At 45.7% G+C, this 26,477-nt stretch overlaps 1 protein-coding gene across 2 annotated transcripts in view; it reads right to left on the minus strand.

The window, feature by feature from the left end:
• Positions 1-12,576: 12,576 nt before the first annotated feature.
• The window catches only part of mRNA-cap (RNA guanylyltransferase and 5'-phosphatase mRNA capping enzyme), a 124,543-nt gene continuing 110,642 nt past the window's right edge, over positions 12,577-26,477 (minus strand). For both annotated transcript variants that reach the window (XM_075690398.1, XM_075690399.1), the window contains exon 19: positions 12,577-16,061. In XM_075690398.1, coding sequence (XP_075546513.1) covers positions 15,934-16,061 — 128 coding nt within the window. In that variant the 3' untranslated portion in view covers positions 12,577-15,933. The remainder of the gene's footprint in view (positions 16,062-26,477) is intronic.

Genomic DNA, 26,477 nt, shown 5'->3' on the forward strand with positions numbered 1-26,477 from the left:
AGCTAGGTCGTCTGGAACCCGGGGCCCATATACCATATAGGTCTTATGTGACCCTCCCCCCCCCCCCCGTTTGTAGTCGAGGAAGGCGAGGATATCGACAATTTCCGGGTGTCTTCAGACGTATATGACCCCCCCCCCCCGCCCCCCAACCCCTTTGCTACGCCACTGCCGCCGGCATTATGCCAACGCCGCAGAGAGTAAGGAGAAAACGCGAGCTGCTCGCGGGGCCGGACCGGTGGTGACTACTGCCTCCAAATATGCGTCAAACCGGCTATCCGGTTTAACCGGAGGGGAGTGAATCCAGTCTCGAAAACTGGTTATCCGGTTATCCGCATATCAAGAAACGGATATTGAGGATATACGATTTAAATAACCGGTTAGCCAGATATTCGAATATTTGATTTTACCACATTTTCCCGCTCAAATTAATGCAAGCGCCCGCTATCTTAGTCCAAGCGCCAGTGAATTTAACCCAACTGCCACACATTCGTTCTCAGCGCCAAATAGTTTATCTACGCACCACATATTTTAATCCTAAAGGCAGTGAATTTAATGCAAAGTAAGGATGCATTTGCGGAGGTGTTCTAACATGTTCAAAATAATGACGAAATGTTATAATTTTGCGCCTACCAAACATAACAGAATAGCTTTCTTGATGAGCGTTGTCATGTGACAACGAAAATTCCTTTCCCGCGCGATACATGATCTAAATAATGCACTGTTATGGACATTACTGCCATGAACAGGTCATGTAAAACGTAGCTGTTTGATGGCTTTGCTAACATGCACTGAAACAAAGGGGCGTCCACAAACAAACCGTTGATTTCTAAAGCTCATAAGAAACTGGCTAAAAAGAGCGTCACCTGACCTCTCATCATATTGTTTTCTACAAGGCCCGTTGGCATGCATAACAAATTAACGAGCTTCGAATAATCTCTACGGCTATTAACCACATAATGCTCCTGAGATCACGTTGAAGAGGGTGTTACGGGATCTCACGTAACATTCGCCAGCACCACGACCTACTGTATCTTATACAGTAGGTCGTGGCCAGCACATTCCTCATTCTCAACTATATTGACATGGATATCAAACGATCGGGCTTCGAAGGAGCTCTGTGATAGTACCTACGAAGGGTATGCTAGACCACGGAGTGGAAGGCTGTCACGTGACCTTGTGTAACTTTCGGAAGCCCACATATGTGATTCACAAACACAGTGAGTGTCAAAAACGAACGGGAAAATCAAAAGCTATGCGATGGTGTACACGTAGTTAACGTCAAATCATGTCACGCGTCCTCACGTATCTTTCGCTAGCCAATGCGTGATTCCCAACCATACTGCCATGGATATCAATTAAACGATCGGGCTTCGAACAAGGTCTTCGATGGCATTGCACTTCGCGTACTTCAGACCACGTGGAAAGGAGTCACGTGACATCACGTAACTTTAACAAGACCATATGCCTGGTTAATTACCAACCATGCCGACATGGACGTCAAACGAGCGGGAAAATGAAAAGCTATGCAATGGTGTACACGTAGTTAACGTCGAATCATGTGGGAAAGGGTCACGTGACCTCTCGTATCTTTCGCTAGCCCATGCATGATTGCCAACCATACTCAATTCAATTCAGCTTTATTCAACATCCGTCAGATGTTTGGCGCACGGACAAAAAGCCTGAAAAGGCTTGACTGGGTCTGTGCACCATGGCATGGCATACAGTGGCATCAATTCCATACAAAAAGCAGAGGAGAAAATCAACTTGCACGAAATGCAAACACTACAGAAAATACAAAAACAATGCAAACAACGGGCAAATATGTGTATAAAGAAAATCCATGGATATACAGAAACGTCGAGGAAAATTCATACACTGGATCAGAAACGAGGAGAAAAAAGTTCAGAAAATACAAGTAGTGTTTCAACAAAAAAAAAAGAACAATGGAGAGTTATACATATATATTGTGTAGCTGATTGAAAGAGATCAATTCTATATCCGTGCCATTTTTGGCCAACTCATTTAACAAGGTCGCTAATCTGTACTTTAACATTTGCTTACCGTAGGTCGTGCGGCATATATCAACTTTCCATGTTTCGGGATAGCGTGTGTTGTATGCAGGGGAATTTTTTTGCAACTTCGCCAGCGATTTCAGAAGGTTATTTTTCTTGTTTGTTTCCAGTTTATGTTATCGAAGTAGTCTGAACTTGTATAGATATTGTACGTTTACAAGCTTAAGCTTGTTAAACATGTCCTGTGTGTACTGACATGGATATCAAACGATCGCGCTTCGAACAAGGTCTGCAATGGTATGCACTTCGCGTACTTGAGACCACGTGAAAAAGAGTCACGTGACATCACGTAACTTTAGCCAGACCATAGGTAATCACCAACCATGCCGACATGGATATCAAACGAGCGGGAAAATCAAAAGCTATGGGATGGTACACACGTTGTAAACGTCAAATCACGTGGAAAAAGGTGTCACGTCACCTCACGTATCTTTCGCTAGCCCATGCATGATTGCCAACCATACTGACATGGATATCAAACGATCGGGATTCGAACAAAGTCTGCGATGGTACGCAGTTCGCGTACTTCAGACCACGTGGAAAAAGGCCACGCAACATCACGTAGCTTTAGCAAGCCCGTGGGTAATTTCCAACCATTCCGACATGAATGTCAAACGAACTGAAATCGAGAAAGCTATGCGGTGGTGCCCACGTAGCAAACCTCAGAGCAGGTGGCGAAGTGTGTCACGTGACCTCACATAACTTTCATAGGCCCGTAGATGCTTCTCAACCATATTGACATGGATAGCATACGAATTCAGGAGGAGTGTTATAAGACCTCACGGGGCTTTCTCCAGTAATTTTATGATTTACAGACTTACCGGTATGTATACTAAATGATTAGGAGTCGAACAGCCAGTGTGACTTTTGGCACGCAACACCACGAAAACGGAGGTGAAAGCGCGTCACATGACTTCACGTAATTCTGCGTTGAACGTGATTAACTGCTGAACCGATTGCCGTGGATATCACGGCGACCGGAACTTAAATTGAAAATGATGTGGTACTGACAGAAAACATGACTTGGTAATGCTTGCCACATTTTTTTTCTTTCCTCGCACACGCACTGGACGACTGAAATATTTGCAAATCCTGCTTTTTGTAGTTGCTGTTCACAAATTAACGATGCCATCGAATTGTTGTAATGGTCATCCCGATGCTGTGCTACATTGTGCGTAATTACTGCACACTGATTCAGGAGCTTCAGGGGAAGTGTTTGCAACTATCGCGGAAGCACTGTGGGCTGATAAAATTTATTAAAATCTTTTTTCTTCCAGTTCCATTCGGAAACGTCACCCGCACCATGTAATATATGTTTTTGTTGTTGGAAAATGAAGCTGTTGGAAAGCTCAGGCAGTCGTGGTAAGCGATAATAATTTGATATAGACATGTCAGGTAAACATGTTTGCTAAGGTTCGGTGGTGCCTGCCAGCTTGCTCGTTGCATAAACGGTGCTACGTTTTTCTTGTGCGCACATTGGTTAACTGAGCTAGCTGCCCCAAATGAGCCGCATTTGCTGTAGAGAAATCTCGAAAAATTTGTCACGAGAAAGCGCACCGATGCAGATTAGAAGATATTAGAAGACTTGTATCCTTTTCAAGTGCATAGTGTATTATGATATGATACTCTCTTGCTATTCGCGCACCTCAGTGCATCGCGACGCGCGCATGTAGATTAAAATGGCGAACTGAAATATTAGAAAAAAATTAGGAAAGATATAGTACAACGCTACACGAATTCAAGCATTGCGTTGTTTGAAGTAGAGAAATAATACCAGGATAATTCTCACCGATTTTATTCTATTCGTATATTTCGTTCCGTCGAGTGGCGAATTCCGGTGAAGGTTGACACTGAACTTGTTCGAGCCAAGGTCGCATGGCGAATATATATATATATATATATATATATATATATATATATATATATATATATATATATATATATATATATATATATATATATATATATACACACACACACATACACATACATACATACTCTTTACATACTAAGGAATCTTGTGCAGTGTTAACGCACAAAGCAGCCCAGCGTTCCCAGCAACGAGACCATAACATTAATTCGATAGGTTAAACCAAAGGAAGAAACGCATATAGTAAAGCGCAGAAGCTGCGTTTCTAAATGTCGTGTGTTTCTTCCTGTCGTCTTAACGTTTCGCGCAGTTTAGGCTCAGGAGCCTGAAGATCTGGCCAAAGTGCGTGATTGTAGGATGATCTTCCTCCCCACCGAAGCTTCTCACCACGCCAAAGAAGCGCTACAAAAAGAAAGAAAGCCGGCTAGTGAGGAAGTGAAGCTTGGCGCGACTGCAGCGCCACGAAGGCGCGGGCGGTTGGCGGTTCCGCGCAACGGCGCCGAGTTTGAAAACTGAAGCTAGTCAAGTAACGTTGGGTTAACCAGTGCGTTGACGCGACCTGACCTACGCTCCCCACCACTACGTCAGTGAGTGGTATTTCTCCGTATTCCCCTGTGTAGATTGCCAGTGAGTGGCTTTTCTCCGTATTTCTCTGTGCGGACTGACCAGTGTGATGACAAAGCCCTCTACCAGGGAGAAAGAGAGAATGAGGTTGCCCGGATTGTGTAGCGTATAAGGAGGTAAGCGAGATGCCACGAACACATCGTTTCTGCCCATGCGTGCAGGAGCACGCACGCTGAACGTTCGCTCACTCGTAATGATGCATTAAGCTTCTGTTATTAGCTTTTACATCATATCATCTTTCCTGCCGGACACCTCAACGATGCTCAATCTGGTTCTAACTCTCAGCAGACGCTGTTGAAGGTCGCCAAAACCCTGTCCCCTAGGCGTCTTTATGTTTGTGAATCACCGAATGACTGGAGAGAGTCTCGTGAGGGCGCGTGACAACGTGACACGCTTTATCGCGTGGTCTCACGCGCTTTTTATGCGTACCATTGCACTGCGCCGATTCGAAGCCAGTTCATATAATATCAATGTCTAAGGAGGTGAAAATAAATGAAAAATATGATTGGGGAGCACCTATGGGCCTGTGAAAGTGATGTGGGCTCACGTGATACGCTTCGCCTTCTAGTCTGACGTTCGCGACGTGGGTATCACCGCATAGCTTTTTAGCTTTTTCGATTCCAGTTCGTTTGATATCGATGCCGGTATGTTTGCAAATTAACCTTGGGCTTCCGAAACTTACCCGGCGTTACATATGACTCTTTTTCACGTGGTCTGAAGTACGTGACCTATGTACCGTCGCACAGCTTCGAAAGCCGGTTGGTTTGATATTCAAGTCAATATGGTTAGCAAAGGCCCATGAACCTGGCGAAAATTACGTAATGTCACGTGACACTCATTTTCTCGTGGTTTGACGCGCGTACCATCGCAGACCTTGTTCGAAGCCACTCGTTTGATAGCCATGTCAGTATAGTTGGTAATCACGCATAGGCTAGCGAAAAATACGTGAGGTCACGTGACACCATTTCCCACATGATTTGACGTTAACTACGTGTACACCATCGCATAGATTTTGATTTTCCTGTTCATTTGATATCCATGTCGGCATGGTTGGTAATCTTCTATGGTCTGGATAAAGTTACGTCATGTCACGTGACTCTTTTCCACGCGGTCTGAAGTGCGTGAAGTGCTTGTTCGAAAGCGGATCTTGTTCGAAAGCGGATCGTTTGATATCCATGTCAGTATGGTTGGGAATCACACATGCGCTAGCGGAAGATACGTGAGGTCACGTGACACCCTTTCCCACGTGATTTCAAGTACGTTAACTATGTGTAAACCATCGCATAGCTTTTAATTTTCCCGTTCTTTGTGAAACACGTGTGGGCTTCCGAAAGTTCCGCAAGGTCACGTGACATCCTTAACCATGTGGCCTGGCGTACCCTTCGTGGGTACTATCACAGAGCTCCTTCGAAGCCCGATCGTTTGGTATAGATGTCAACATGGTTAAGAATCAGGAATATGCTAGCGAATCTTACGTGAGATCCCGTAAAACCCTCTTCCAAGTGACCTCAGATGCGTTACGTGGTTATAATCGGATAGATTGCTAGAAGCTCGTTCATTTGATATCCCTGTCAACGGGCCTTGTTAAAGACAAAATAATGATTTCACGTGATGCTCTTTTCAGCTTGCTTTTATGAGCTTTAACAATCAACATTTTGTTGCTGGATGCCGCTTTGTTTCGATGCATGTCAGCAAAGCTATCAAACCAGCTACGCTTTGCATGTTTTATTCATGGCAGATAATAATGTCCATAACGGTGCAATATTTCGATGCTGTATCGTGCGGGAAAGGCATTTTTGTATAAAAAACTGTAGTACTATTTTAGAAAGCACAGCAATCCGAAAAGATAAATTTAAAACGAAAAGTAACATTAACGAGGCAGGATATCGTGTTTGCACGAGTGGTTGCAATAATAACTACAAATCTAATTCAAAAGAGTAGGACAGGTAATTTGGGCACAAGTACATATGAACAAATACCAGGGTATCCGAATAACCGGCTATCCGAATATCCGGTTACCGATAACCGAATTACCAAACGCATAACTGATCACTCCGGTTATCAAATTCGAATAACCGGTGAATTGAATAACCGGATAACCGGTTTTCTTCCGCAAAACCGGTTTGATGTTGCTGCACTAGTCGTGACCTCGGAGACGGGACGTAAGGCGGGAGGGGGAGGGGGCGACATCGACAACACTGACGCTCTCTTTCACCCCAGTTTCGGTTTCAAGGAGCCTGCCAAGAGGAATTAATTTTGTTCGCGTAGCTCCCACATGAAATCCGCTATTCGAAATTTAATCGTTGGGATAGGCAGTGTCGAGCACGGGCTCCAAAGTACTCATTTGCTGCAGCCACCTACTGTTGATAATTGGAAAATTAATTACCGTAACTTTGCTAGTTACGTAATTGCGGTAATTGCTCCGTACCTAGAGGCTGCCAATCCGTACACTCGAATGGTAAACATCACGTTGCCGTGATTTATACTGTTCTAATTTTAAATTTTTGATGTAGCTAAAAAAACACTCTGTATGCTGTTCTCGATCGCGCGCGCCTCGCGTATTTTCTTGTTTACATGGGATATCTATAGCGGCCGGAAAACGTATCATACGATCGCAGTTTGGCGACGTACTGAACGTTGGTGCCGAAAAATCGGGTTTTTCCGGAACGTGTGAACCAGAAAAAATTAGCGCAGCTCTATTGGGTAATTTTGTGTGTTCTCGATTGCGAACGTTGGCGCCGGGAAACGTACGTAACGTAATATATATATATATATATATATATATATATATATATATATATATATATATATATATATGTGTGTGTGTGTGTGTGTGTGTGTGCAACCGTTTAGAGTGCAGTTTACCTGAGGTGACAGTGGTATTTACTGGCTGTATTCGGTCGTGGAAATGGCATATGGTTTTTGCATATGGATACATTCATTTTCATACCAGTGCACGTCTGGTGGCACATAAGATGCATATGCAGTGGAACCTACTCAGGCCCTGTGGAACAAGGGAAAATGTTGCAGTATTTCAGACACACATGCTTATTAAGTGCAATATAGCCAGCATTCATGATATAATATGCTAATACTAATCCACTAGTACCACAAAACAACGGACCTTTGCGACCCTGAAAATGTAGAACTGTATACAGGCATGATGCTCGAACGTTGAAAATGCCTGAACAAAATGAGTGGACTGCAATGCATTATATGCACTTACTGCCTGCTTAGGATGAACTGCTACACTTGTTTAGGCTGTATCAAATTCTTAAAAATAAAGGGGCATAATGAAAAGTAGCAGTAATAAGTAGCGGTAGATGTCCTAAATTGTATAAAAACCTCCAATGTTTAATTACCAAGTTTGGTATGCTCTAAAGTTGAGTAGTGCTGATGACATTCGATCACTTGAAATGCTTATACTTGCATAAGCTTGGGCAAAAACTGTTGTCTTGCAGTTGAAAAGGAAGGTGTGGGAGAAAAATATGTAGAGCCCAAATACATTTCTTTGTGAACGTCGGGATAACTATTTCGGTACTGGTGCTATGTATAGTGACAAAATATATTCTGTTGCACTGTATTTATTCTTTCAATGATTATCAATTTCGTATTTGTGCAATATTACAGTAGCGTGGACCTCAGTTGGAGCCCGCACGTGGCCTACATGAAACGGCGCCTGACAGCAACCTCCCAGTTGTTTAAATACTTGACAGGAAAGACGTGGGGGATGTCAGTAGACGCAATGCTGAGACTCTACAGAGCTCTCTTTCTCGGTTCTTTAAGATATAGTCTACCTTTACTGAACAACACCTGCAAGACAAATATTCGTGTTCTGCAGGCAGCGCAAGCTCAAGCGCTCAGAGTTTGTCTTGGTTTGCCCAGATGCACGTCAACTGAGGCAACTATTGCGATTGCTGGGGACCATCCAATGCAAACTCACATCACGGTGCAAGCCCTGAGAACGCATATCAGGCATCTTGCACGTGCTCCCTATGACCATCTGGCAACACTACCTTCAGACAGGCACCAAGCATCATTCTCTAAAACTATCATCATGTACAACGACAAACTCCCCCGGGCTTCACCGCTGCATCTAAACCATCGATACCCCTCTGGTGCCTTATCAGCCCCACAGTACACCTCAGTGTACCAGGAATCGGGAAACAGTCTGAGCTGTCGTCGCCTGTGCTGAAACAACTGTCTCTGCTTCTGCACAAGAGGTATGCGGCCAGTGTACATATTTATACTGACGGTTCCACAAACATCCAGTGTTCGTCCGGTGCTGTGGTTGCCCCCAGCAAGAGCTATTACCATCAGCTTTAGGACTGACCACCCAACGACATCGACATCTGCGGAACTAGCTGCTCTTCGCGCTGCACTTTGTTTCGTCAATCGGGAAGCACCTCGACAATGGTCAATCTTCAGTGACTCAAAGGCAGCCCTACAATCTGTGCTATCGGCTCTGCGTCCGCGGCGCAGAGCTGATAGCACAGACACAGCGGCCGCGTCAGCTGCTTCGGAAGCGCCGAAGCGAGTTGAAAAAGAAAGTTTAAAGTCCGACCTGAGCCGCGGTTCTGATTAAGTGGTGAGGCTTTACCACCTTGGGTGTCAACTTGACAACATCTGATACTACTATAATAGGTAGTGGCTGCATGCCTTTGGATGCGTGTAGCATGGTAGGCTACTGCTCGGTGCCGCAGTGCCGAACGTACGCAACGGAGCCCGGTGTCAGCCTTATTCACATGTAGCCGCAGGACAATTAATAAGCTGCATGGAGCTTGGCCCGTGAATCTTAGAACCGGCAGACAGCCATCGGCTACAACTCGGGTATGCAGCAAGCACAGACGCGAGGAAGATTTCTGCTACGGCACCGGGAATGTGCGATGTTCGGCGAGTAGCAGAAAACGCGCACTGAGGCGCTCGCCCGCGCCCGCCGCTCGGCTAATGTCAGCTGGGACGGTTTGGTCTATGAACTTGTTGATGCTAGATACTGGCAAGTTCACCGGAACGGAAAGGGAGCGGTAGGACGCATATTAAAGAAAGGCACGACATATGGTCATGTTTGTGTTATGAATTAATGCACTGGATTACAAAAAAGAAGCAGAGGGCCGGAAATCGCACGCTGAGAAGACCGATAAACATACAGTGCGATGCAACTTGAGAAATAATATTGAAATGTCCAAGAATATAGCAGACAAAAAAAGACTGAATCGTCGAGACGCCACATCACAGTCGCCGTAGGCGTCGAAGTCTCTATAACGAAACTATTTTTGAACGGTTCTGATAGCCTCCACGTAACAATGGTTGCTGCTGTACTGTCAAATGCTCATATGCTGCGGCCGGCACACGTGCGAAAACACGCTCACAGCGAAAGTAAAACATTGTGCGCGGACATGCTTGCAGACGTGCAGTCGGTCGCTGCGAACCCGTGCGATTGCTGCATTGAGGCTGCATTCTGTTATGCCCCATTTGTTTATACAGAAAGCCCACTATGAGAACATATTTAACATAGTTTACTTTCGGCGTTTGCCTCCTTTTCGAGCAACAAGCCGGTTCGGGAGACTCCATCGTGGCGACCGCGCGTAGTGGCGTTTACTGTACGTATTCGGTAAAGAGATAGCGTCTGTAAATGATTCTGTGGTTTCAGTTTGCCCAAGATTATTATATCGACAGTCAAAAACTTCCCTCGTTTTGAGAATACCTACATAGATGTCCAGGAGGGCTGTCGCGTGGTGTTTTTATTGAGCGAGAGAAACCTATGAGGAGCGCGCCGCGTGGTTCCTCATACTACGCAAGGGAGGCGCTTCCGACAGATAGCGACTCTGTAACTCCTCGACCCCAATAAAGTGGATTCCTATAAGCAACTGCTATTGGACATTAGCTGACGTCAATCAAAAAGGTTGTTTGGATCAGTGTGCTTGTTCCTACTGTTACTGTATATATTTAGTGACGAAGTTCAATAAAAAGGCTGAAGTGAGCGAAAATGTGCTTTTGAATTTCGATAATTACATACTTCTGGAAGAAGCCGACTGTTGTCTGCTCATGTACACTCAGCTGCAGCCGCTCATGTGGAAACTAAACTTTGGCCACCCTGCTTATTGGTGTTGTAACCGGCGGGCCTCTCTAATTTTGACTAGTTTTGAACGCTGAACTAGTGATCGAACCACACGAAACTTGAGGTTAGACCACAGGCGCACTTGCCAGCAAGTGCTCACTCCTGGCTGCTCCTGGTTAGACGCCTTCGCAGACTAACTGATAGCACTTCAAAAATGCGCAAGTTGGATGTGGCTGCTATCTGTTGGTCAAGCTGACGAAAAACAAAGCCGGTCCGCGCCATGTAGCATGGTCAGACTGTAGCACATGTACGCGAGCATGCACTCAAGCCCTGTCGTACACAAAGCAAACGCTGCACGCACACACTACAGCTGCATGTAGCTGCAGTCTGCTACGTAGCGTAGATACCACAGCCGCCACAGTGTGCCGTCACGGCTAAGCGCACTGCGGCTTGCTGAGGACAACTGTGTTTTGCCTACGTTTGGCATGTTGTAGGCGTCAAAATCAATAGTGGCATCTACGTTAACATCTAAAAGAACCTTTGAACTGCGCACCATGGTGACATTTAGAAGGCATTTAGAAGGTTGTGGGCACGCTCCCCTCCGCCGTAGCCTTATTAGCAGTGCAAGGCATTGAAGAAGGAACGGGAACACAGCGAAGAGGGTGTTTGACTGCTATTAACTCCGCTTCTTCTGAACGCACTGAAGTACTTTACATGGCAAAATATTTCTGAAGTAGCCCATTTTAACTTTAAATAGATTTCTCCTCTTCAATAAAAAGTGGTTCAGAACCTCTTTAAAACATTCAATGGCATAAATAAAAAATCTGCTTCCTAAAGCAAATAGATACTAACATTTTCTTTTAAATGTTAGAAACATAATCTAATTCTGTGAAAAGCAACTGCCAAAAGACCTGCTTAATTGTGAATGCTGTAGATCCGCAAGGCAATAATTATTTTGCGACTCTGTATAGTCCTGCTCAGGTTTGCTATGCCTGGCTTGCATAGGCAATCAATGTGACCAGCATTTCCACGATGTTGGACCATGACATCACAATGTCATGACAACAACATGGTAACGGCAGCAAATCCAGAGGGCGGTGCACTGGAAATTTGAGGAAAGGCAGGTATCTAGACTACAGCTCCCTATGAAGTGGAGGACTGAGGCAGAGAATGCCCCACACAGTCAGTGACTTTATTGATGCCTGAGTGAGCGTAGATCTCCTGTTTTGGAGTAGAGACCCTGAGCTGCAGTCGACACGAAACCTTCAGGAACAGCCTTTGTGGTAATCACAAGTGCAACCCGCGAGCTATACCATTATCAGAAAATGTCTTTTGTTAGTACTCCTTCAACTTGCATAACAATGACTTAGTATTCTAACACAGATACATAGAAAGTAATTCCGTTTATAGGATGTGCTGAATCAGTGTAGATCACATAGCGAGTATGTGAAGTAGGAATGTGGTGCCCTGTGTGAAACCCAAGACAGAAGCATATCTGGAGCGTACATGAACCAACACTCGACCCTTTTCCGACAGAAGACACATTGAGGAACACTGACCCTACATTTCTGGTCAACCTTGCGGATCAACCTACATTTGGTTCTATGCGTTGGTCCTGTACTAACACCTGATAGAGGGCTTACAGATAATTCTAAGTGTGAGTTGCTACCGTTTCCAATTTTAAAGAGATTTCAAGCTTTCAAACAGAGGCACTGGTATTCAATAACCAAATCAAATAGCAGGATGTTTGATTAACTATTCGAAACTTCTGAATATTTGGATAATATTTTGGCAAATACTTTGGCTAGGAGGCTGCCATAAGTGTTCTGTGCAAGCATGAAATTGACCCTAGTGTGCACCATCACACTATCTTCGCGTACCGTGTTGACGGACACCACAATGTAGAACTACGTGCGACTTATACTTTGCTCAAGCACAAGTGACCAATAAAGTTGCATTCATCACCAAGCATTCATTTATTCTGATGACAAGAAACATCATCACTTCACTCACACGGCGCTCTGTAGAATAAAAAAAAATGCAACAAACAAGGGCACAACAAAAACTGCCTAACAGTTCTTGCTTTGCACACTGCAACTAAGAATAAGTGCAACTTCCCTTATGTGAAGCCAGGGTCCATTGGACAATGAAAATGGGGGTAAACAAACGAGGAAACAGATGGTAACAGACTGTTTTATGCAAAGTGTGAAGTTGCCCCAGTCTCTACTTATTCCCAAGAGAATAAATATATGTATGAAGCCAGCTTTAAAAAAAGAAAACAACCATGCTAACAACACGTGTCAAAGCACCCAACTCTGACAAGGAGCCCTCTGTCACGTCAATGTCAACACTACGAGCACAAATGCACACCTGAGTCAACCAACAGCATCTAGGCAAAAAGTTAAAACAAAAAATATGGCCAATGTCAAGTTGTCGTTATGGTCCAGTTAAGGTGTCGGTGTGAAAGATTCTTCGGTCACTAAACAGCCACCACAAATATGATTGCCTTTCTGGACACATCCGTACAGGCCATAATGAACACTAGCCTGTGAAGTTCTGAAATATCCAGCCCACCTTGAAGAGGACAACACCTTGTGGTTTGTAGTTCTTGCCACCAATGAGTTGCTTTTTTCATTGACTTCCCCAGTAAATAATCTAGATAGCCAGATGAGAAAAAAAATCGCTACAAGAAAAAAAAAAAAACTTGTACCAAAACGAAATAGTGAGTTGGGCAGATTCATAATGTATGCACTGGACACCCATGCAACGAAGTAAGGTTACCAAAACAAGCATAAATACCACAAATTCTGCGAGTTACTTGCATGACATCGCCCCATCAATGTTTTGTGCTGTGCAGTGATGTCATCTACGCACCTTCTCGTTTATTTCGTTTTATCGCAACGTTTTCCATGATACGTTCAGAAAACCAACTGACTTGGATACATGGCAGGAACAACAGCCCTCTTATTTACCATGCAGCACATTCGGCATAATGTGGCAATATGCATATGAATATCGACATACCCCAAGTTGCTATAGTGTCACTGAGACGTGCATGCACCGCTTTGGGCAACTGCTATAAGCGAGTCGCAGCAAGCCACTGTAGAATGGATAGGACTAGGCTAGGCAGACAAACGAAGAATGCCACGACATTAGCCATGGTTGCTCACAAACGTCGCATGTACAGCATGACCAGGTTAGGTCCCTGGGACCACTTGGTCACTAAATACAGGGCATTTCACGTAACTTGAACCAAGGATTCAAGAAAAAATTGTAAGCCGCAGCTGAATGAAACCAATGGCACATGGTTTGCTGTCACGTGGCGCTCCTTAGACTATTTTTTATATTCTGCTTAATTAGTTAAGTAAGATGACATATACAAAATTTTTAGGGCCAAGTGCATTTCATTGTGTTCTAGAAGGGATTCAGAAACGGCTGATCAAATTTTTTTGTGGCAGAGTACATGCTGCGTGGAGATTTTTTTTGGCGTTTAAAGAAAGCTAGCAAAATATGACATAAAACCACGTAACTGCACTATTGTATTGCAGCACTCTCAACCGTGCTTAGTGCGAAAGAGCCATGCACGTGGACCATAGTGAGGTGAGTGGCCGTGGCCCTAGGCATCGGCTTCACAGTGTGTCAGCATCTTTGGTGGTGGCCTGCGGAAAGGAAGCCCCATCATCCCTGATAAGCGATAGGCTCGACGCATGGCTGAGAATGCTGCAATACAATGGTGCATGAGTGCAGTCATAAGGTTTTTATTGCATATTTCACAGGCTTTTTTTAAACGCCAAATAAATCACCATGCAGCATGTATACTGCCCCCCAAAAAACTGGATTGCTTGTCTCTGAACTACCTCTACAATGCAAACAAAACGTACTTGGCCCCTAAAGTGAACATCAAAAAATTTTTTAAAAAGTGATTAACCACTTTTTTTCAAATCCTTGGTTCAAGTTATGTGAAACACCCTGTACGAACCTGCGTACAGAGCATAACCTTCACAAGCGATACTGCTGCTACATTTTTCAGCAACTCAAGTAATATACACACCTCCAAGTATTAACTAACGCTGCATTTAATGCTAAACATGCTCAGTAAAGAGCGCAGGGTTTCCGAACATGACTACACATGGCCGTCTGCAATGCAAGAAGACAAAACCAAGCTACCAAAACAAAGAGCCAACAGTTCAATATAGAAGGAATTTAGCAGCAGTAGTACAAATCAAAGCAGAGACTTGGGTGCAAATAATTTTTAAGTTCGTTTACTTCACCAAGTTGGATGATCCTAGCCCCACTCTCCTCACTCTCTGCTGCAGCAGTTATCGCTTCTAGCTTAAATGCTGCACATAATGCTCAAGCGAACAAAAGTATGCATCAATACTTCTTGCTTTTCAAAAGGGGCTGCGGGCTCGTCAAGCTGTATAGGTTCAGCTTTTATCCGCAGCTCTTCCATCTGTACTTTATGCCACAGTTTGGCTAAAAAAACTCGTTTCAATTAACAACATGCTGGCGGCCAATTTTGTCACCATACTATAATTTCTTTCACTCTGAGGGGTAGTTTACCACCAGCACTCATGTTAAAATGTGCATTAGAGAAATCTAGGGCAATTTCACAGAAACTGGAGCACAGTTCAAACAACGTTCTTTCAGAACAGAACAATTTATGCATGTATATGTGGCTAACCAACAAGGTTCCTCCTAAGCAACAACCCTGGTAGCCCACAGACAAAACATGTCATCCACCAAGGAACCTGAAAAACCACACACAACGAGCATGCAAAACACAAGGAAGCGTGGAAAAAAACAAAAAGAAGCGCTCGTGGAGCAGACAATGGTTAGGGAGATGAGGCACTCCATTCTGTAAAAAGTGTCACTAGGGGACACTGCGCCAACAGTTAACACGCACACGTCTCATAGACATATCCGATATGCCACACGTGCATCACATGCTTGCCCATACCGAACACACTTCCTGGTCGCAGCAGTTTTGCTATGGCGATGCATTCAAAGACCTGCTCTCGATGCCCGTCTCTATGTACACATGCTGCAAGAAGACAGCACCACACTAGGCCGACAGCTGCAGTGACTCTACTCCCCCCCCATTGTCCTATGCCTACCATAATGGGACACATGAACAAGAGTGCACGGTTTGTAGTTGAGAGTGTCTTTCAAGCACGGGGCAAGTGACCAAGTCCCAACATTTTTGGAAGCAACTGCCCCAGATGCCAACTCGGAACGTGGAGCGAGCACAGTCACAGTTCGGCGAGCCACGAAACGGCACACGTCAGCTCTGTCGGCACAACGAAGCGTTACTGTGCGACCTGGTGCGGAGGCGGCATCAGCTCACTGTCGGTTGGCTTCCTGCGCCACCCATACTGGCGGATGAAGTTCAAGAGGTAGTCCTTGTCGACAGGATTCCTTATGCTCTCCATCACACCTGCGGACAGGAATGGCAAGACACTGTCACACAGCCATGGAAAGCAAGCATCGCACCCAACTTGAAAATGGCTGGGCAACTAGTATTCACAAAAACAAAAGAAAGAACACTAAGCAGATACTTATCTTTGTTTGTGTTACACTGCCATTTCCAAAATGGATCATCATCAGCAAGCCTGACTTATCCTTCGCAAGCATGCTTACAGTACTGCCAACATTTCCCATCCAGCGTGCTTTGCTTCTGAGAACATTTATCGCTCCTGTGTCTGCAGTAAGCGTTGATTGCAGGCCATCCAAGAATTGTGCCATGCTTTAGTCACAATTCATGCCAAGTGCTGCAGGAATCCTCAGCCGGGCACAGATAGCAACGAGGACACTTCTAGCCTTGCAGAAGGAAACGAGACGATACTGATATGAGACTTCAAAACATCTTTTCTTGAATGCATTCGTTTCTGTCCCAAGTGTACGTGTCCCCACTTTTCCATTGTCTGGAGTAAGTTAGCTTGTCAGGTGCGCTTCAGATTGTCCCCTAGAAAGATGCACTGAACACTTTTTGAACATGATAAGGAAACATCACCAAATCTGGAGGCAATGCTGTCAAGAATATGCTAGCCAAATGTTATTACACTGCATGCGGAAAGGTACCTACAATCCCGTGTAATACAGTCAAGCGCCTCTACAATGAATGCCTCTACAAGGAGCTGACCTGTATAATGAAGGGATAATTCTGCCCCTGTTTTATTGTGAGCTGTGAGATGCGTGACCTTTACAACTAAGTGACCTGTATAACGAATGATTCTGGAGGACCCAAGCACTTTGTTATAAAGGCATTCGACTGTAGAGAACTTGCTCTCTAGATAAATTATTATTACAGTGCATATGTGTCCCAGAAAAGGTGTGCGCTCAGGGCAGACTTTATTAAAAACAAATGCATACTCCTACCCCCCTCCCTCGACATTGCACGTGTGTTTTAATGCAATTGGCATTCTTTGCTTACTCCAAGTGTTTCGAGCCTATCTATCTATCCGTCCGTCCGTCCACCTATCTAATGACAATGTAGCTACAGTGGCCCAAGTTGTATACCTTGTGATGCCGTTGTCGTCATGGTGTCTACGCCGAAGAAGTGGCCACTAGGTATGTGCTTGTGGTCGTGATACCGTTGCGGACGTTGCATTGTCGTCATTCCAGCTTTGTCATCCGACTTTTGTCATGCTGTCGTCGTGACGCCATCATCGTCATACAGTCGTGCATTTGTTGCCACACCGCTGTCATGATGACATCATGGCCATTCCATTGTCTTCACTGCAGCCTTGTCATCCGACTTTTGTCGTGCTTTCATCATATCATTGTCGTCATACATGCTTCTTGATAATCTTTGATCTGCCATTGTCATCATACACTTGTCGCCATGCTCTCCTGATCATACCGTTCTCATGCCACCATCATAAAGTAGTTGTCATGCATTTGTGTCATGCTGTTGCTGTGATGTGTTGCAGTTGTTCCAAAGTCGTCCTTTTGACTTCATCATCATTTCCGTTAGGCCATTGTCAAACTGCATTTGACATTCCATCGACGTCATTCTTTTTTCATTCCATCGCAATGAAACTGTCATCATTAAGTTGTGATTAAGTTGCTGCTGTCATGCCATCACTGTCATTCTGTTGTTGCAAGACATCGCTACCAAGCATCCATTGTCATAACATTGTTGTCATGTCATCGTGATAGTGCCATCACTGTCACTCCAACTTTGTCAACCAACTCTCATTATGCCATCATTGTCATGCTATCGTCGTCATACAGGCTTCATGATACAGCCATCGTTATGCGATTGTCGTCATATATGAGCCATCATCCAACTGCCCTCTTACCAATGTCATGCCATCGTCGTCATCGCATCGTTATCATAGATTCGTCATGTATTCGTTGTCATACCGTCGTCGTGATACAGTCGTGACCGTTCCATCGTCTTTTTTTTAACTTCAGTATCTGACTCTCGTCATGCCGTCGTCATTATGACATCGTTGCCACACAGTTGTCATATCATTCTGTTCATGCTGTCATCATCACGCTATCGTTTTACCATTGTCATTACTTCAGTATTGTCATCTCATTGTTGTGATCCAACGTCATCATACTGCCTTCATCAATACATAGGCGTCATTCCTTCTTCATTATTCTATCATAATCATGCTGTCGTCTGTCATCATTCTATCGTTGTTATGCTGCTGCGGTCATACCATTCCCATGATTGCATCATCATACCTGCCAACCTGGCAAGATAAAAAAATCGGGAGACTTCTTATTCACGCCAACGGAGGGGTGGGGGTGGGGGGGGGGTGCATTTACTGTTTCAACTTCCAGTGGGACCGGGGCTCTGCTCACTTCAAACATTTGTCAGAGTAGCTTTGCTCAAAACATGGACCAGACTGATGGCCCTTTACTAGCAGAAGGTGTTGGAGGGTTATGTTGCACATCGATGAGCGTAATTCAGCCCTAGTTTTTCGCGCTGTGCTAAGGATACTCTCACACACTCTGTAGCTATGCGGTATCACGAGTAAATCCAGCATCACCTTAGCAACTCGGTGAAACACGTTTTCCATCAGTGTTTTTTGTCTTTCCAACCATAGACCACTGCACATCCCACCTTTCTTCATTTGGAATGCCCTCTGGAAGACCGTACGCATGTAGTGTGGCAAACTCAGCTTCGAGAGCATTTAAAGCGCCTTCAGCAGATTCACTGGAATCTTGGGGCAGCAGCTGAGGGAAACTCTGAATAAAGAAACGAAGACTCGAAAGCGATGCCTGTTCAAGTTAGCCACCTCCGCATTCTTCAGTTGCGTCCACATTCATAACGCTTCGCGTCGTCACATTTTGGAAACATTTTCCGAAGAAGAGGCCCAACGTGGTCGCTGACACTAAGGGGTAAGTTGTGTTCGGTGAGGAATCACGTAAACAGGCACTCTACACGTATGACACTGTCGTCGCAGTTGTTCGGGAGAAAGTTCACTATGTTGCCTTGCTGCCCAGCAGTTTGAACATAGCTATGATGCTTCGCCGTAAAAACTTGCAGTTTGAAGTCGCCTTTGTCACCGTGAGGCACGCTGATGTCGTATCCACACATTGTACAAAATGCAAAATGTTCTTCTCTTGATGTCAAAAAGCACGGAAATTCAGAAGCGCAAGATCGCAAAAACTTCTGCAAATACCTTTTTTTTGGGGGCTTTGATAGCATCAGGGCATCAAGCACACGAGGTTTCTAACTTTACATGGTGCACTGCACACACAGCCTAGCCAACACTAATCATACACACAAACAGCAGTAACAATGCACCATGGAGGAAGGGATGCATGAAATGCAAGAGCTACACTGGCTCTGGCTTTGGTCGGCTTACTAGGCATTGTAGTCGGCTGCTTAGTCGATGATACCGATGGCGCTAGTGCAGCCGTTGTTGGTGATGCTGATGATTATGATATGGCTGCAGATTCCGTGGTGCCGGTTTCGCAAAAACCATTATTGCGCGAATAAAGACAACCTTTCGGGAGACATAAGACAGTGATCATACAATCGGAAAGTTCAGCCAAAAATCGGGAGTCTCCCGGGTGAATCAGGAGGGTTGGCAGGTATGCCTTATCATCAGGCAGCTGCATCCGTCGTCATACTGTTGTTATCATGCCGCTGTGGTTGTGCCATCATCGTTATTCCAGCTTTGTCATCCCATTGTGCTCCAGTTGTCGTCATCAAGATGTAACTGTCATACCAGTGTCATTTATTAAGAATCCTAATTCCATTGTCGTCGTGCTGTCGTCACAGCACCTTCTTCGTTCCATTGACACCATTCCTTGTTCGTTATTTCGTCATCATAGTGTTACGAATGATGACAGGCCGACAAGTTCATTGCAAACATTCATTTATTACTGCTCTCCGCCACAAATCCCCCACGCTGTCCACTGTTACGATCGGCCAGCGGAGGCAGCGAACTTCGAACCTCTGCTGCCTTCCTGCGACGAATTGCTTTAGCTTTCTGAGGCTAACAGTACATGCCATTGGACAGACCAGTGGAGACCCCACGGTGTGACACGTCTGACAAAGACGTGGTTGATGGATGCCACTTGGCCACCGACCATGAAAGTGCGACCAAGAAACTCCAGGAAAAGGGAGTTCTATACTGCTTCCTTACAGCCGCTCTTGACTGCTGAAGCCAATGGACAGATGAACTAGGAGAAAGGAGCCAAGATGTGCCAATTGAATCAAGCATGAAACCTGATGTCTATGAGCGTCCCCTCCTTTCTCTGGAGCAGTGAACCATGTGCACCTGGGGGTACTTCTCCACTTGTGTTCAGTGAACAAAGGCGCTAGAGTGATTGTGTGCACCTTCACCCTCAAGGCGGACCCTTCGGCAACTTTGGATGCTCTGGTTGGAGGAAGGTGTGACCACAGGTTTCCCTGGCGTAGTGATCTAGGGAGGACAAGGTGGATTTAAGCGGACTTTTTCGGCTCCTCTGGTGTGCTCTTTGAGAATGATGTAGTAGTGCCGACATGTACATCTTCTGCATGCTATGATGTACTGGGCTCCGTGCTCTGGCCAGTACGAGTACGGCCTTTCTATGTAAACAGGTTTGCCTCTCCTACGTAAATATACCCCCTGGTCCGTTTCTCCATCCTATCAAACTCATAATGATCACTAAAGAAGCAACTTTTGTCAAGAAGGATTGGATGATGGCGTGGGCCCGCTAAGCTTCTGTGTGACGCCCCGGAAGCGTAGGCCAGCTACCCATAATGAGGCGCACCAGTAGCGTAGCCTAGAGAGCGATCCTCAGTTGACACCAGACTCTGAGGCCACAACTACCAAATCCTACACCGCATGCTGTCCATCTGCGCACACACACACCACACACACTCTGCGCCACTCGTGTCTTCCTTCCCCTGTCACCGCCGCAATCGCACCACCCATTTCTCTCTCTTGCAACTGCATTCAAATGTGTGTACAGCCTCTGAGAACCGCATCTTGCCTCGCCTCACTTGGAGCTCCTGGTCCGTGTCACAAAAGTGCGCATAATCAAAGCGCACGCCACATATCACCCAAGCCAGCAAAGGAGACGTTGGCCCCGTGACAGCTTCGACAGAGGGAGAGAGTGCATAAGCCACAGACAACCGATGTGAACAACGGAGACTAGAAGTTTTGGCAAGATAGGCAAAGGAGAGGAGAGAGAGCGTGCGCTGAAACACCCTCTCAGACCTCAACACACGGCGAGCAGAGCGAGGATGAGGAGGGCAAGGCCTGCGCATGCGCAGACAGACGAATCACCAGCCCTCCTCGAAGGTGTTTCTGTGGCCACTGCCAAAAACGCAAGAAATTTCAAGATCCTGAGGCTTTGTTCATGCTATGGGAGCACGACTCCGTCAGAAAGTTTGAGAAACCCTAGCAGAGGCGATAAAAGCACCTTGATGGAATCAAGGGGATCAAGCCGCGCCGGTGAAGCGATGTGACGCGTAGACCGACCGTCTGCAGAAAGGGATTCCCCGACAAGCTAGCCGATGAGTTCCTTGGGCGTCTGCATTTCCGGAAGAAGTACCTTCTTCGAGACTTGCCTTAAGTTATGTTGAGGACGTCTGGCTCAAGACGAGCAAGGGTGAGTACGAGTGGATACTTGGCACAGTTGACTCCCGTTAATACAAAGTTAATGGGCACCACAAAAACCTTGAATTAAACGAACTTCCAGTTAACCACAACGAACAAAAAGGGACATTTATTTCAAAGCAGACCGTTTATGAAAAAAAAAATCGGTTATTGCCATCTGCTTCTGCTTGCAGAATCTTGCTGTGGAAAGCAAGTTCTGCAGGCTGTAGATGTGCCCGAGTGCTTGCTCGGCATTGCTCTCTGCAGCAAAAAACTGCTGCACAAAACCGATGCAAGGCCTGCAGTTACATCAGCAGCCCGCAGTTGTGGCTCACTTGCAACATTGTTGTCCACGTCACCTTCGTTACAAGTCTCATTGGGCCGAATGATCTCGATGATTTCAGTGCCCGTCAGCGCACCGCACATTTCTAGTGTGCTGTCAACAGCAACGTATTCTTCAAAAGGGACGTCGCCGAGAGCTGCTTGAAGGCTATTGTTGTCAAGCTCACTTGTGCATGCTTCCCCCGCTGGAAAAGACGAATAATCTCCTCCAGCACTTGCAATGAAACAATAGGCCCTGAAGCAGTTTGCAATGGTTTCCTCTTTAATGCGACCCCATGCTCGCGCCAGCATGTGGATGGCTCCAAGGAGGCTCATCTCGTACTGAGTTGAGTTGTCCATACACAATAACATCTGCTCGAGAAGATGCTTTTGGTACAGTATCTTTACATTTTTTTATGATACCCTGGTCCATGGGCTGTAACACCGATGTTGTGTTGACCGGCAAGTAAGCGACGCGGATGGCAGTCAAGGGCAGCACATTCATACAGGCACTGCACAAGTCACAATACCTTGCCGTTCAACGACATGAACTTGCGATCCAGTTTAATTAGCTAGTCTTTAAATATGTCCACTGTCATCCAAGCCTTCCTGTTAAATGCATAGTTGACGGGCAGCATTTTGATACCTTTAAAACATCTAGGTTTAGCGGCCTTACCGATTACCAGCAGGCGACATCGCTCAGTGCCAGTCATGTTCGCCGCAATCAGAACAGACACTCTCCCTTTACTGCATTGCCCTCCGGCACTGTCATCGTCCTTGAAGGTCAAAGTCTTCTCAGGTAACATTCTGTAAAAAAGTGCCGTCTCGTCAGTATTGAAGATGTCTACCGGCTGCTACCCACTCAAGTACTTGTGAAGCTTGTCTTCTCTCCAAGTCTCACACGTTTCCTGGTTGACGGACGCCCTTTCTCCACTCATGCTTTTAAACACCAGGTCATGACGTTGCTTAAAGTGTGTCAGCCATCCATCGGAAGAAGCGAAGTTCTCAATTCCTAGCATCGTAGCAAGCGATAAGGCTTTCGCAGCAATGATATCGCCACTGAGTGGGAGATGCTTACTTCGTGCCTCCCTAATCCAAATAAGTAGCGCTCGCTCTAACTCCTGGTGGGCGATGGCGCGCATTTTCTTGCGAGACATTTTGAACTGATCATTTTCAAATGCTTCGAATATCGAGTGGTTGCTCTTGAGGAAGTTTGAAAGAGTGTTCGGCTTGATGGCACACTTCCGTACAATATCTTGCTCGGCGATAAGGTCCGTGAATTGCCAGTGTCGCGACTGCACCCGAAATGCACACGGAACTTTGTTGCATGTGGAACTACCGAACCCACTCGAGGAAACAATCCTGGATCATGCTGTTTGCACAAATACACTGTAGCACAAGGCTAATCTTGCCGCTTCATCATCTACATCACTGTAGTCAGCTGCGATGCCAACGGCCCTGGTGCTTAACTTTGACGCTTCATAAGCTGTGGCACTGTGGTCAGCAGCGATGCTGACGATGCCTGTGTGGCACACAAAGCTGTTTTGCACTTTAAAAATAGCAAATTTATCAATCATTACGATTGCCTCAAGGCATTCGATTGAAAATAACTTCTGATTAAACGATATTTTAGACTTCTAGCTTCCAGTTACCGGTGTTTTCTTCTGTTGGATTGCATGCAAAGCCGACGGGACCCACTTCATTTCAAATTAACCAACGATTCCAATCAAGCGACTTCGAGTTATCGGGAGTAGACTGTACTATTCCTATTCGTTCAGTATGTGTCAAACTCTTAGTGGTTGTCGTTAATATTTTCCAGAGTTTTGTTAACATCCATCTGAATTGCATTGTGATGTGCCTAGCCAAAGTGTGCACGTGTGTATGTAACCGCCTTACTTGAAGAATATACTTTGTTGAGTTTTGACAACTCTGGGTTCTGACTCAATCATTGGACCCCAACTGGCGTTTGCTAGTGCACCAGAAGGCCTCTTATTAATTGTCCATTCTTTCGTGGGGTTATTTTCGAAAGCTCATAAGTCGGCTTTGTAATTTGGCCTGGCGTTGGCACCTTGTTCACAGGGTGTGTGACAGTCCGCTTATGCTGCCACTCTCTCCTCACAACTCTTACCCCCCCCCCCCATCAAAACATGAAGCAGTACGGGTAGAGAGAAGCTGTGGTTCATGGTAGAGCGCCAACTGGTCTGTGTGGTCAATTGTTTGATGAAGTGCTATAGTAGGGTCAGCCCAAACAAAGTCATTGCTGCCTAACCGCTTGACCATGTGATAAGGTCCACGTCGCTGTGGTGCCAACTTGGTTGAGACACCCTTGGCATCATCACTGAAGGTGTGACTACCTAAGAGTACAAGGTCACCGTCTTTAAAGGGACACTAAAGGCTGTGGGGATGCGCGACTCTCACGTACTCCTGATATGTTGTTTTTCCATATAACTCCCGTCTACTGTAATCCGGCTTCGCCGTGTGGCTTTACAGCAGTGGTCGGCATGCTAGCAAGGTAGTACGAGAGATGGCACGAGTGTTGCTCTGCTAACGCCAACTAACGGCAGGGTTACTTGGGCGCAATAAGGAGAAGGCTCTTGCTCTTTGGCTCGGTGTCGACAAGCGATGCGGACGTTCTGCACGTGCGCCGATCCATGCTTCTGCCAGACCGTACGCGCGAGGCCTACCCCAAAATGGATGAACACGATCGTTCGAACGCGCCACCATTCGCGTGACCGTACGCGTGAATGACCAGGTGTTGGTGTCCAGCATGGGGTGAACATATTCGTTCGCTATGCGGCCACGGTGAGTCGGACTTCCGCGATTTGTCGCGTGCCCATCGGCAGGCATGTTTTGTGGATAGCAACTCGGCTAGCAGGCATTAGTCTATGAAAGGTGCAATAAATGCCCTTGTGATTGTTTATACTACTGTGTTGTCGTTCCTTTGTCCCAAGAGCGCAAGTGAGAACCCCACAAGGCAAATATTAAGCCCAGCTAAAGTGATAGCTTAGTGCCCGAGAATCTATAAGGCAACAATATTATCGTGAACAGAGCCTCAATAATCGAGAAATTGAGGTGAATGCCGGACATGATTAGAGCATTGCCGTTCGTTGGGCGTGTTGGTAAACTGAAAGCATATTTAGCGCCAGCAAACAAGGACGGAAGGGAGACGCACTGTGTTGTCGTCTCCCTTCCGTCCTTGTTTGCTGGCGCTAAATATGATTAGAGACTCCCCCAGGAAATTCAAGCACATAACTGATGACGAAAGCACTCCTCAGTTAAATTCTGTTGCTAGTATTCAACTATTTGTTGCAAAAAACATCCTCGTATTGTATTACAATATGAAATAGAATGCTACTTGTCCAGTTTTATTTCGTTTTCAGAAAAAAGAACTCATTGAAATTACCCTTGACAACGACGCAGTCAGTCAAAATGTTCCTTTTTTGCTCGACCCTATGCCGCCCACATTCTTGCGTTTCAGTAGTTTCGTTATTATGTAGTGCTGCGCTGGCTTTGTGGGCTCATGAAACTCCTACAAACTACAAGTAGCAGAGAATTCAATCTCCATGTGATGTTGCGAGATGCCCGAATGGTCTATGCTACTTGACCAAAAAGCAGCTGCAGCGGCGAATCTATTGCTCTGTCTTGGCTCGGTACTGCAGTCTGTTGGGCGCCGTTTTAATCACCGACGGCAGCAAAGGGCAGTGGTGGCATAGGCAACGTCACCACTCCTTCGGTTGGGTAGCAGGAGATTTGAATTTAGAAAATGGTATTCGGTCCATTCAGATGCAATTTTCTCGTAAGTCTTTTGGCACGAAACAAGCATTGCGAGGCTTCTGGAATGGCACGTAAACAGTCCACATCGACTTAGTATTTGCCTTTAGTGTCCCTTTAATGATTGTCGGCTCATGGCGGTCGTAAATGGACTTCTGCGCATGCCAAGCGGCTGCTTCATGTTTCTGAGCATACTTGAGGGCCTCTTAAAGGCACTGCTGGACTTCTGTAGCAAAGGCATTATGTGTCACGGCCGGAGGCTCTGTATCTTCCTTGTCACCTACGGGTTCCCATGGGGTGCGGAGCTCACGGCCATTGCACAGCAAGGCTGGAGTACATACAGTGACTATGCTCTCAGTAGTACACATGGCAAGGGAAATCTCAGGCATGTGCTAGTCCCAGTCCTAGTGGTTGGAGCAGGCACGTACCCAGGATCTTTTTTTCGGGGAGGGGGGGGGGGCAACCCAAGGTAACTTTTCAATGCAAATGAGGGGGGGGGGTAAATTTACTAGTACAAATATGAAATGAAATAAGGTGAATTTCCCAGGTATGCCTGTGAGATACACCTCTCCTTTACTTGGCAAACAAGGAACCACATCAAATGACTCACGCAGGAAAGAAGCGCACGAACACTGCCAAGAAGAAGTAAACAAGCGAAAGTGTAAAATTAAGATTTCTATAGTAGCAGACAACTTAATTAAAAAAAC

Source organism: Dermacentor variabilis, chromosome 4 (assembly GCF_050947875.1).
Source record: "Dermacentor variabilis isolate Ectoservices chromosome 4, ASM5094787v1, whole genome shotgun sequence".
Classification (NCBI taxonomy): domain Eukaryota; kingdom Metazoa; phylum Arthropoda; class Arachnida; order Ixodida; family Ixodidae; genus Dermacentor; species Dermacentor variabilis.